Source organism: Phoca vitulina, unplaced genomic scaffold, assembly GCF_004348235.1.
Source record: "Phoca vitulina isolate PV1807 unplaced genomic scaffold, GSC_HSeal_1.0 scaffold33, whole genome shotgun sequence".
Lineage (NCBI taxonomy): Eukaryota > Metazoa > Chordata > Mammalia > Carnivora > Phocidae > Phoca > Phoca vitulina.
Genome location: NW_022589736.1, coordinates 7665860 through 7677936, shown reverse-complemented (window position 1 = coordinate 7677936; position 12077 = coordinate 7665860). Strand labels below are relative to the sequence as shown.

At 44.7% G+C, this 12077-nt stretch overlaps 1 protein-coding gene across 8 annotated transcripts in view; it reads right to left on the bottom strand.

Moving 5' to 3' along the window:
* Positions 1 to 12077, bottom strand: part of TASOR2 (transcription activation suppressor family member 2) — a 76407-nt gene that overhangs the window by 6699 nt on the left and 57631 nt on the right. For all 8 annotated transcript variants that reach the window (XM_032426068.1, XM_032426071.1, XM_032426074.1 and 5 more), the window contains one exon: positions 5056 to 8904. In XM_032426068.1, the coding sequence (XP_032281959.1) occupies positions 5056 to 8904 (3849 nt within the window). The remainder of the gene's footprint in view (positions 1 to 5055; positions 8905 to 12077) is intronic.

Genomic DNA, 12077 nt, shown 5'->3' with positions numbered 1-12077 from the left:
TTGGCTCAGGTCATGATCCTGGAGTCCTGGGATCGAGTCCCACATCGGGCTCCCTGCTCGGCAGGGAGTCTGCTTCTCCCTCTGACCCTCCTCCCTCTCATGCTCTCTGTCTCTCATTCTCTCTCTCTCAAATAAATAAATAAAATCTTTAAAAAAAAAAAAAAAAGTACAGTGTCCACCTCCCCTGGATCTCAAAACAACTCAAATCTTATTTCAATTCTTCATTCAAAATGCACGGCAACGTATCTTCAAAGAAACACCTCCAGAGAAGAACTCTTTTAACGAGCCCACTAAAACATTTAAATATAAATCTTTAGCTCTGACTTAATTTACTAATAAACCACTTGAATGAACACATTTTCTGAGACGTTCAACACTGTCGCCACATGCCGTGGGGTCCGGGCTTTTCTGTTGCACACTCTGAATTTCCGCAGGGATGAAGGACCTCCCAGAGCTTCCTCATCTTACAGAGAAACGGGGCCTGACGTCCCATCTCTCCCGAATGCCTCAGGACTCTCCAGGACAGAAAGCTTGTCCGGGGTAGCTTTCTGAGGTTTTGAAAACATTTTGCTCTAGATTATCTTGATGGTACTTTATTCTGAAGCTGATTTTATACCGTGTTCACCTTCTCACTTGAAGATTAGTTTTATCTTTGCACAAAATTTGTTATTTTCTGTCGTAAACAGTGGCCACATGATAAATAAGGATCATGAGACACCAGATGTGCTCCTGGATGCCGCGCGGTATCTCCGGGTTCTCCAGCTGCGAGGGACTGAGCGCCGCTACTTCGCTCTCCCTCCTGCACATAAACCCGCATCCCCCGCGCACCGCCAAGGCTGTGATTGGCGCAGTTGATTCTGAGAAGATGGAAGCAAAGAGAAAGAGGGTATTTTGCTCACTGTGGCTTTGATGCTACTGCATCGACCCCGGACTTATTTCAGTACCGGTCAAGGTACAGTATATGTAATCAGCCAAACAAAATTAACTTCCAAGGTTAAAAAAAAAAAAAAAATTCATTTTTAGGTCACTTTTGGAGGCCAAGCACCTAAAAAAATGCTTAATTTTTTCCAACTCCACTGCTTACCAAAGCGGCATGGAAACTGGACCAAAGATGACGGTGGCACGGCTGGGGGGACAGACCTGGCAACCGTTTATGAAAACCTTGGAAAACCAAAGGATCCTTGATGGGGAATAAAAATCTGTTACTTTAAATAATCTAAAATCCTATGTAAAGGGTACAAAATAGGAGCCATCAGCGATCTTAGAGAAGAATATATGTTTGACGCCAGCCTGTTGGCCATCACGTTTCCAGTCCATTCCCCACCCTGTAGCCCAAGAGTTTGCTCTCAAACACAAACACGATGTTATTTATCTTTTAGAAGTAGTGTTCAGGGCCTCCCCGCTACCTCAGGCTAGGCCTCAGGCCTCAGGGGTCCTGTCCCTTGTCCACACCTCCAGACGGGCTCCCCGCGCCCCCCGCCGCATGCTCCCGGCTGCCCGCCCACCCCGAGGCCTCACTCGCAGACCTGGCTTCCGCCACCATGCTCTGCCACGACGGCGGCCACAAACCCCTTCCCATGTTCACTGTTAGTAATTCAACATTAGTGGCTTTGCCAAGTGACACTTATCACATGACAGATACTCTGGCCTTCTCGGAAGTGTTGACATAAGCGAACTCTGAAACAAATCTAGGCGAACGCTGAGAACCGACACACGTATTAGTCTAGCCGTGCACACCTTGCACAAGAGGCCAGCATCGCTTCCTTAAGAAAAAGGTCCTGACCTTCCTGACGAGGCCCGCTGCCCTCAAAACAAGGTCCAAACACCCGCGCCGCTACATGGCCTGTTGACCTGACGCTGATTTGTGTGCTTTTATCAGTGCTTTGCTTGTCCCATTAGCTGGAAGGATCGTGACGGAAAGGCAACATTTCCCCTCCCCTTACACGCTGGGACTCTCCAACGTATATTAAGGACTGCCTCCTTTGAACCGGCTCCTGCTGCGAGTGTAGAGGGTTGAGGGAGGCGGTGTGTTTGGGGACCAGCTCTGGGTCGGTGCCCCAGGCCGTGAAGAGGGGGCTGGGCGAGGGCTGAGATGTAGGCCAGGAGTGGGAATTCCTCAGGCTGGCGGAGGCATCTAGGATGATGGGAGCTGGCTTTCTGACACACGGGGTGGGGGGGAGCGCTGCTCCTCTGGCAAAGGACAAGCCTCCTGGTGCTGGACTGGACCTGGGGATGCGTGTGCACCCACTCCAGTTTTATAGACACATCCCCAGACTTCCTGGCTCCGCTGGGAGGGCCGAGAGGCAGTGACACCCAGTGGCATGGAGTTCACCCAATGCCCAGATACTGACTCCAAATGCTATTCTTCCCTTAAAAGAATCAGTGCTCCTTAGAGAAATGGCAGACTTCAAGGCTGGTTCAAGGAATATAGGCGATAAATCTGGAACATGGAGTTGTACCACAAAGGAAGAAAGCATAAGAATCCAAACAATTATAGGGTCTTGTCAGAAGGACTCCCACTGGCTGGGTCTGGAACAATCTGAGCATTACCATAAGTAATGAAGGACCAAGACAAATATTGCTGAAATGCCCATACGACCCAAAGCAATCTACACATTTCATTCAATCCCTATCAAAATACCAACAGCATTTTTCATAGAACTACAACAAAGAATCTATGGAACCACAAGAGACCCTGAACAGCCAAAGCAATCTTGAAAAGGAAAAACAAAACCGGAGGCATCACATTTCCAGATTTCAAGTTATATTACAAAACAGGAATGACTAAAACAACATAGTACTGGCACAAAAACAGACACATAGAACAAAGAATAGAAGAGAAAACCCAGAAATAAACCCACAACTACATAATCAATCTTCGGCAAAACAGAAAAGAATATCTAATGGGAAAAAGACTCTTCAGCAAATGGTTTGGGAAGACTGGACATCCATATGCAGAAGAACGAAACTGGACCACTTTCTTACACCACACACAAAAACAAAATCAAAGTGCATGAAAGACCTAAATGTGAGACCTTTTGAAACCATAAAAATCCTAGCACAAAGCACAGGCAGTAACCTCTTTCACATCGGCCTTAACTTCTTACTAGACATGTCTCCTGAGGCAAGGGGAACAAAAGCAAACATGAACTATTGGGACAACATCAAAATTAAAAGCTTCTGCACAATGAAGGAAACAATCAACAAAACTAAAAGGCAACCTACTGAATGGGAGAAGATATTTGCAAATGACATCTCTGATAAAGGGTTAGTATCCAAAATATATAAAGAACTCATCAAACTCAATACCCCAAAAAACAAATAACCCAATTACAAAATAGGCAGAAGGTATGAACAGCCATTTCTCCAAAGACATACACATGGCCAACAGATACATGAAAAGATGCTCAACATCACTGATCATCAGGGAAATGCAAATCAAAACTACAATGAGATATCACCTTGCACCTGTCAGAATGGCTAAACTCAACAACACAAGAGGAGCGCCTGGCTGGCTCAGTTGGAGGATTGTGCAATTCTTGATCTTGGGGTTGTGAGTTTGAACCCCACATAGGGTGTTGGAGATTAATTAAATAACAACAACAAAAAAAAACTTTAAAAAACCCCCACAAGAAACAAGTGCTGGCAAGGATGTGGAGAAAAAGGAACCCTGTGCACTGTTGGTGGGAATGCAAGCTGGTGCAGCCACTTTGCAAACAGTATTGCGGTTCCTTAGGAAGTTAAAAATAGAACTACCCTACGATCCAGCAATCCCACTACTGGGTATCTACTCAAAGAATACAAAAACACTAATTCAAAGGGGTACATGCACCCCTATGTTTATTGCAGCATTATCTATAATAGCCAAATTATGGAAGCAGCCCAAGCATCCACTGACTGATGAATGGATAAAGAAGATGTATGTGTACACATGTATGTACGTACGTGTACACACACACACACACACACACACACACACACACACACACACACCGGAATATTACTCAGCCATAAAAAAGAATGAAATCTTGCCATTTTCAACGACGTGGATGGAGCCATGCTGAGTGAAATGTCAGAGAAGGACAAAGACCACAGGATCTCACTCATATGTGGAGTTTAAGAAACAAAACAAAGGAAAAAAGAGAGAGAGAGAAACCAGGAAACAGACTCTGAACTACAGAGAACACACTGCTAGTCACTGGAGGGAAAAGGGGAGGGAGATGGGGGTTAAGGAGTACACTTAGAATGAACAAAAAATGATGAGGGACTGGATGGTAACTCTGAGTAAAATTATATGGAATGTGGGCCCATGGGGTATAAATAAGCATATGCAGGAGAAGGGAAAGCTCTACCCTGCAGCAGAACGCCCACTAATAAACGTACAAGAAAGGATGGAATTGAAACCCCCGCCCCGTCCCCCGCCCCCCAAGGATCAATCATATTAGTAGCTGCTTCAGGCAACTGTCAATGAATATTCACTTGGGTGGGTGAAAGTCTGATGCGGAATAGGATATTTTTATATAGCCTATTCTCCCTCCCCACTCATTAATAATTACAGCACATTTATTAACTTTACATTGGAGGTGGAGGAACCTGGCAGAAACCATCTTCATGGGAAAGAAATTAATACACAGGAGTGGGACAAGTTGACGTGGTGCACTAAGAGGAGAACATCGCATGTGGGTATTTTCATCTAAAATGCATAAATCATGAGGAAACAGGAGATGCACATAAACTGAAGGAAACTCTCACATAACTGGCGTACATCCTTCAATACTGTCAAGGTCACCAAAGATAACACACGACAGAGGAACTACTCCAGACTGATGGAAATAGACACGACACGCAGAGGTGACACATGACACGGGACCAATGATGGGTCTGGGATTTCCGCAGCGGAACACTTATATGCAGACAGACGGCGCTGTCAGACTCAAAGGCCACTTCCTGTCATGATTTCTCTCTAAAGCCATGAACGCTAAATGTACGAGCTCTAAGACAAAGTCAGACGGCTACTGGAACCATGCAAGCTCGAAGGGGAAGCTGGCACTGTACCTTTGTTCTCACAAAGAATGACTGGTCTTCGGTCTCCAGGACGTAGAACAGGAAGGGGCTCTTACAGGCCTCTTGGACCACACTCTTCAGTTTGACGTGCAAACTGGTGCACAGGTCTGTGATCATGTCTTCATAGGAGGCTGCCCGTGGGAAAGAGGAATACAGCTCTCGAGAGGCGGCTTCTCCAGAAGCCACGGTGGACTCTTTTTCTGGGAAAACGACCGGGCTGCTATTCTTCATCACCTTGTTGAATTCAGCGTATTCATTGAGAATAAGTGAAATATCGTTCCGGGATTCTTTTAAAGTAGTGTTGTATTTCAGTTTGTTGAGGTGGAATGAAACAGTCTGATTTCTTCCAGAATTTGCAAGATGATTTCTACTGTGACCACAGCTCTCCTTCCAAAAGGAAGAACTGTCCAAACTGCCAAGCGCGTGGCCTGTCCTGCGCGGGCCCTGCTGCCAGGAGCCTGAGTGCACCACTGTTACCACAAGGGGGCTTCTGCTGCGGGATGCAAGGTGCAGAGCCGGGGACTCGGACACTTTTGTCAGAGGGAAGGCTCCAGCACCAATTAGAGGAGGCTCCTTTGGAAAGACATTGGTGGAGGAGGCAGAATGCCGAGAATCGCCCTTCTTTACAATTTGTTTTAGCTTATGTGCAAAACGCAGATACTCCAGATCTAAAGTGTTCTGGGTGAGGTCATCTGCCACCTGCCAGGTATTTGTCCAGGAGCTGAGCAAGCCACATTTTGCAGTGAAATTGGGGTGCCTCTTCAGGCTGTGCAAAGTTCTTGTGGTATCTGTGAGCTCTTTAGTTATGGTGAAATTAGCATAAGTCCTGGGGATGCCACGGAGGTCTCGGATCTGGATATAAGATGGCACACACCTGTCTTCTTTCTTGAATCCAACGAGCCAGTGTCTGGGAGCAATGCCCGTCTCCAGCCCTGGGGCGTGGGCAGAGTAGCCCCACTCTTCATTATCACTGTTATTTAGGCTCAGGAAAGAGTCATAATCATCTTTTGAAGCATCTTCTTCTTTCTTGGTTTGACTATACCTCAAAGTGCAGGAACCCTCTACCTCTGATTTGGGATTTCTACAGTCCCCGCAACAGTCTTGATCGGACTCTCCAGAAAGCGGCTCATAATGGATGTCAGAATTCACACTGACATCCATGTCTCCACCCACGGTCCCCGAGTCCTCCTTGGCTCTGAGCCCCTCACCAGAGCCCTTATTTGCTGTCTGCTCTTCAGAGACTCCACAAACAAGAGGGGCACAAGTCTGGGGAACAACGGAAGCACAGGGCTCTCTACTGGTATTTTCACCGGTGATGGCTGTTTTATGGTATGAATCCCCAGGTACACACATGGGGAAAAGCCCAGCGTTCAGCAGATCTTTTGTTTCACACACTGCCCTATCTTGCAGCACATGAATTATTTTTTGTTTGCCTCTTGGAGATGTGGTGCTTGACTGGGAGTCAACACCTCCTAGATCTGTGATTTCTTCATGGAATTTGGCCTCAGCGTCACCATTCTTCAGCAAACTGGCCATTCTGACTACTGAGATTTCCTGTGTCTGGAACCCGGTTTCTGTGTTCGTGGGTCTGGGACAGTGGGGTAAGGCAGCACCATCTGAGGGAAAAGCAAGTTTGGGGATCTCTGAGTGTCTGTGTGTCCGTGTATCAGCTCCGCCAACTGAGCCAGAGCTCAAGGACTGAGCTTGCGCGTAAACGCCTCCATCTGTCTTCACATCACTGCTAAAGAGATTTTTAATACTTTTAGGGCTGGTCTGCTGTTTTAGTGACACATTCACTATACCACTTGGAGCAGTTGTAGAAACAAATGTGTCTGCCAAAAACTTATTTTCAGTCATCTTTCTAGGACTAAATGGAGGCTCACCAGTCTCCAAGACAAGAGGACTTAAATTCCTGTTCTGTATGCTAACTGGCTGCAGTGGATTTCCCGATGTCACCAACTTTTCTAGAGAAAGCTTGATGTCCTCTCCATGTTTGGCAGCCGGGGCAGGCTGTCCCAGCTTTGTATCACAGCATGGCACCTCTTCTGAGAAAGAGAAACCCTCACCCTCACCGTGCTCCCCTGGGACAATTTCCTCAGTTACTTTACCAGGAAGGGTCAAATGGCCATCTTTTCTTTCTGGATGCTTACTTCCTACTAGCGGCATTTCAACAGAAAGCTGCATTTGCTGGACTCCAGTTAGGTTATCTTGTCCCACTGGATGGATAGGACCAACAAAAGAATTTCCTTTCTCCGTGAAGGCCGAATCTACTGACTCGATCCGGGAGAATCTGGCATTTCTCTCCCGCTGTGTATCGGCCAGTTGTAAACTACACAGAGACAAGGCCTGAGATGGCTGTGCTGCTTCAACTGGATCCTGGGGGTCAGGACTGGAAGCTGGTGACACTTCTTCAATTAAAGAGGCAAAGGGAAAGTCTGAGGTAACGTTCACTTCCTCTGCAATCTCAAGGGCGCAAGTTTCTTTAGAAAGTATTAGGGTAACTGTTTGTAAATTATCACCTTTTCTCTTCTTACTTTCTAACGATTTCTCTGGCACTGTAGGGAACACGGATGTAAAATCAGCAGAATCCACTTCTGGGTTTTCTAGGAGAGTCACCTCTTCTGGCCCGATTACCTCTTCAGTCGTGTCCTGAAGTTCCAGATTCGACACGGGGGCCTCCTGCCTCAGCTCTAGTCCCCCCGCGGGCATCTCTTCTCTGGGGCTGGTGGGTGGCGATATTGTGAGAGTGAGGTCAATGTCAGAATCGTCCTCGGAGAACTCCAGGCTGGCCTCCTCTCTACTCACAGAGAGGCTGGTTTGCTTGGTAAAAGCTGAATCAAAGGGTTCAAAATTCCTATTTTCACTCTTTAGAGCACTCCTGTCACTCACTGGTTCCGAGGAGCTACCTGCCGTATCGCCCGTTGGCGGAATGCAGTTACGAGAGGTAGTTCTTCCCAAAGTGGCGGAGGCAGATGCCGAGACCACTTCTTCAACCTGGGATGGCTCTACGATTTCTTCCGAAGATATGCCAAAGAGACTCTGAGTCTGCAGGAAAAATTCTTGAGAGAGTTTCATTTCTTCCCTGGGTGACGAATAATTAGAACTTTTAACTAATGACAACGCCTCGGCTACCCTCGAATTATCAGATGGTGGTGATAAGCCTGGAGCAGGAATCTCTTTCTGTAGTGAACACGAACACATTTCTTTTGCAAGTGTCTCTCTACTTACTGAGGAGGCACAAAGGTACTTAGTGCCTTTTTGTTTGGACATTGCTGGAGAGGGAACATCCCTAAGGCCTTGTGTTTGTGCCTTTTCAAATGACACAGGATGTCTAAGACTCGGAGCAGGTGACACTTGCTTAATCAACTCCGTATTAAAAGTTGTAGGTTCATCGCTTCTATTTGCAACTTCTGTCTGTATTGGTACATAGGTGTTTTTTTCAAAAGTGAACGTAACTGGTTCCAGATTAATCATCACATACTCTGTATCATCCTTACTCTCCAATGAAGGCTGACATTCTTTGCTCATGGGGCTGCTCTGCTGGATGAGGCCCTGTAAAGCACTGGTTTTTGTTTGCACTGCTGCATGAAAAATATCAACTTTGCTTTCCAGGGTGCTGTACACGGACTTCTGACAAGTCACCGACTGATCGCTGAGCCCATCATAAGTCTTGCTGAATGTGGTTTGTGTGACAGTATCACTGTAAGTCACTCTTGTGCTATCAAGTGGCTCAAAGGTTTTATCTTCACCGGGAATAGAAGGTCCATTAGTTTGGGTACTTCCAAGATTAGAAGTCTCTAGTTTATCTGATGGGTCTTGTTTGGCTTTACCCCCCATTATCTGAAATGACAAAAAGAAAAATCAAGAGTCAAATAGACTCTTTTTTCACATCACTTATGGTGAAGAACAGAGTGGACAAGAATCAATGTCAGTTTGTTCTTTTGAATCTTTTAATCTTTAAGAATATCACAGGGTAGAAATCAAGCAAATCCCTCTCTTTTTAGGCAGACTTACAACAGCCCAAAATAGGAATTTTTCTTTAAATATACACACAAATGAGAGCTTCAAACCTTTAACTGCACAGTCTTTTTTTTTTTTTTTTAATTGACTTTTGGGAAGAAAAGTGGCTGGACCAGTGACAATGCAAAGACCTGAAAATGCAGCCTGTTTGCTAACTAGCATCACCTAATACAGAAATGCAGTACTAGAGAATAAAGGACTCAGTTTTAAGTGTTTTTCAGTAAGATTAAAAGATAGTTTTTTTAAAGCAAAGAATAACTTATTTTAAACACCAGCTTTCAAACAAACTACAAATACACTGTCATCTGGAACTCTCCCATGAGGAAAGAGTAAATTATGATCTCTTGTAGTATGACTGATGAGCAGTTTTTCGAGGGTGTCAATCTCCATTCTGGTAAATAAAGATCCCTTACCCCTTAGCTATCTTCTTTGCTTGTAACTCTGTCATTACAATACTCCTATTCAACACAACAACAGAAAACACAGTGCAGTTTGCATTAACAAACTGAACCAAAAGGATCGCTTTAAAGCAGGAAGGATAAACACTAGCGGAATAGCTCTGGACATTCTGATGACCTCATAAACAGGCTGTTTTAAGGCTGAAGCATGGTCTTGTCCAGAATATGGTAAAATGGACTGATCATCACTGACCATACACCTATAATATTTGGAACATTATGGTCACAGATTTCCTGCCACGTCTTGAGGCGATCATACTCAGTCAGGACCTGGGTTTCAAATCTGTTAAAAAGACTTCTGTCTTAAACAAAGAAAGACACTGACCCACATAAATGGCAGGGTAGGGTGGAGACTCAGAGTTTTAAGAGGACATGACTGGCCAGACACAAAGCATAGAAAAGTCTTTTTTTTTTTTTTTTTTTAAAGATTTTATTTATTTATTTGAGAGAGAGAATGAGACAGAGAGAGAGCATGAGATGGGGGAGGGTCAGAGGGAGAAGCAGACTCCCTGCCGAGCAGGGAGCCCGATGAGGGACTCGATCCCGGGACTCCAGGATCATGACCTGAGCCGAAGGCAGTCGCCCAACCAACTGAGCCACCCAGGCGCCCGCATAGAAAAGTCTTGATGGTAAGAGTCATTCTGAAAACTTTCCTGTGACCCTTCAATCATGCCGTGGCTGCTAATCTCACCAGGCCTGTAGACTTCGTGAAATGCAAATTGTCATCAACTTCCTATGTTTATATTGATAGATATTTTTTTACTACTGGCGAAGTGTAATATGTTTAACATAAAGTCTGATACTTAAAAAGAACTTATTTTTTTCTTATTTAGTTCATTAACCCACAAATTTAAACACATGACTAAGAGCAACATGCCAATGGTTTCTAATGCCTATGGTGCTGGAGTTCTCTTCACATCTAGTTTGCCCACGTGGGGAAGGCGGCAGGGGAAAGATAGCGCATGTGCACACACCTTTAAAGTATGGGCATGGTAGCCAAGGAGATGATGGAAAAAAACTTAAGTATATGCTATAGAAATTAATTTTAATACTCTATTTCTTAATACTATTTCACATTTGCAAAAACACCATTCCTAGAATTAGTAATGATGATGGTGATTACAGATTAAAACAACAAAAAATACTTCATCAGGTAGTAATCAAAGTCTTCTAAACTAGATTTTTTCTTTTTTTTTAAATTTTTTAAAGATTTTATTTTTTTGAGAGAGAATGAGAGACAGAGAGCATGAGAGGGAGGAGGGTCAGAGGGAGAAGCAGACTCCCCGCTGAGCAGGGAGCCCGATGAGGGACTTGATCCCAGGACTCCAGGATCATGACCTGAGCCAAAGGCAGTCGTTTAACCAACTGAGCCACCCAGGCGCCCCTAAACTATATTTTCTTATTCTAAGGTAGAGATTCTTTTTTTAAAGAAAGATCTATTTGTTTATTTGTTTATTTCAGAGAGAGAGCACAAGCAGGGGAAGGGGCAGAGGGAGAGAGAGAAGCAGACTTAGTCTCCTCTATAAGATGGGGGGAGTGGTCCTTATTCACCAGGCTGTGTGAGACTGAGCTAATGTGAGCAAAGGGCGCAAACCACTGTCTAGTCCACAGCACACCATCAGTTTCATTTCGATAAAGATGAGCATCTGGAGACACAGGCTCTCTGAGGTTTGTCCCTAGACCCGCAAATCCCCACGTAACCCCAGGTATAGAAACGCTGTCTATTCAATGTTAAGACAGGCACTGCAGGTGCCCAAACCCATGCAAAAGTATCCTGGAAGAGACCAACGCTGGAACCTTAAAGAGGCACATATTTTGTCAATCCATTTACCTATAGATTTTTGATATAACTTTTTTATTTGCTCCAGTTAAAATGTGATTATTTGGTCTTGCTGAACATTAGTTGAGAACAATGGAAAGAAACAAAGTGTATTTTCCATATTTACAAATAGTTACCAGTAGAGTCTAGCATTGTACTTACTGTTCTGTTTTCAATAATTTTTAACATATTCAATTTCAGTTTAAGGTTTATCAAAGACTTATAATATTTATTACTGCATATGATCCTTAAAAAACTATTCTAGGGCATCTGGGTGGCTCAGTCGGTGAAGCATTTGCCTTCAGCTCAGGTCATGATCTCAGGGTCCTGGGATCGAGCCCCGCATCGAGCTCCCTGCTCAGTGGGGAGCCTGCTTCTCCCTCTCTCTCTGCACCCCCCACTCTCCCACTCTGCTCCTGCTCTCTCGCTCTCGAATAAAATAAAAAACCTATTCTAAGAACAGATATTATTTACCTCTTTTAAAAGATAATAGAGCATGCTCAGAGAGAACAAGTAATTTGCCCCAAATAATACAACTGATAAGTGACACCATTATGGCTGGTCCCCAGGCCCATTTGACCCCCATGGTTTGTTTCTACTTCTGCGTCTTCCATCAGGATGGAGAAAAGCTCCACCTGCAGACAATCCAGAGCGACATTTACGGAAACTAAGTTTTGATATTAATCCTTTACACAGAGAATCCACCTTCCTAAAAG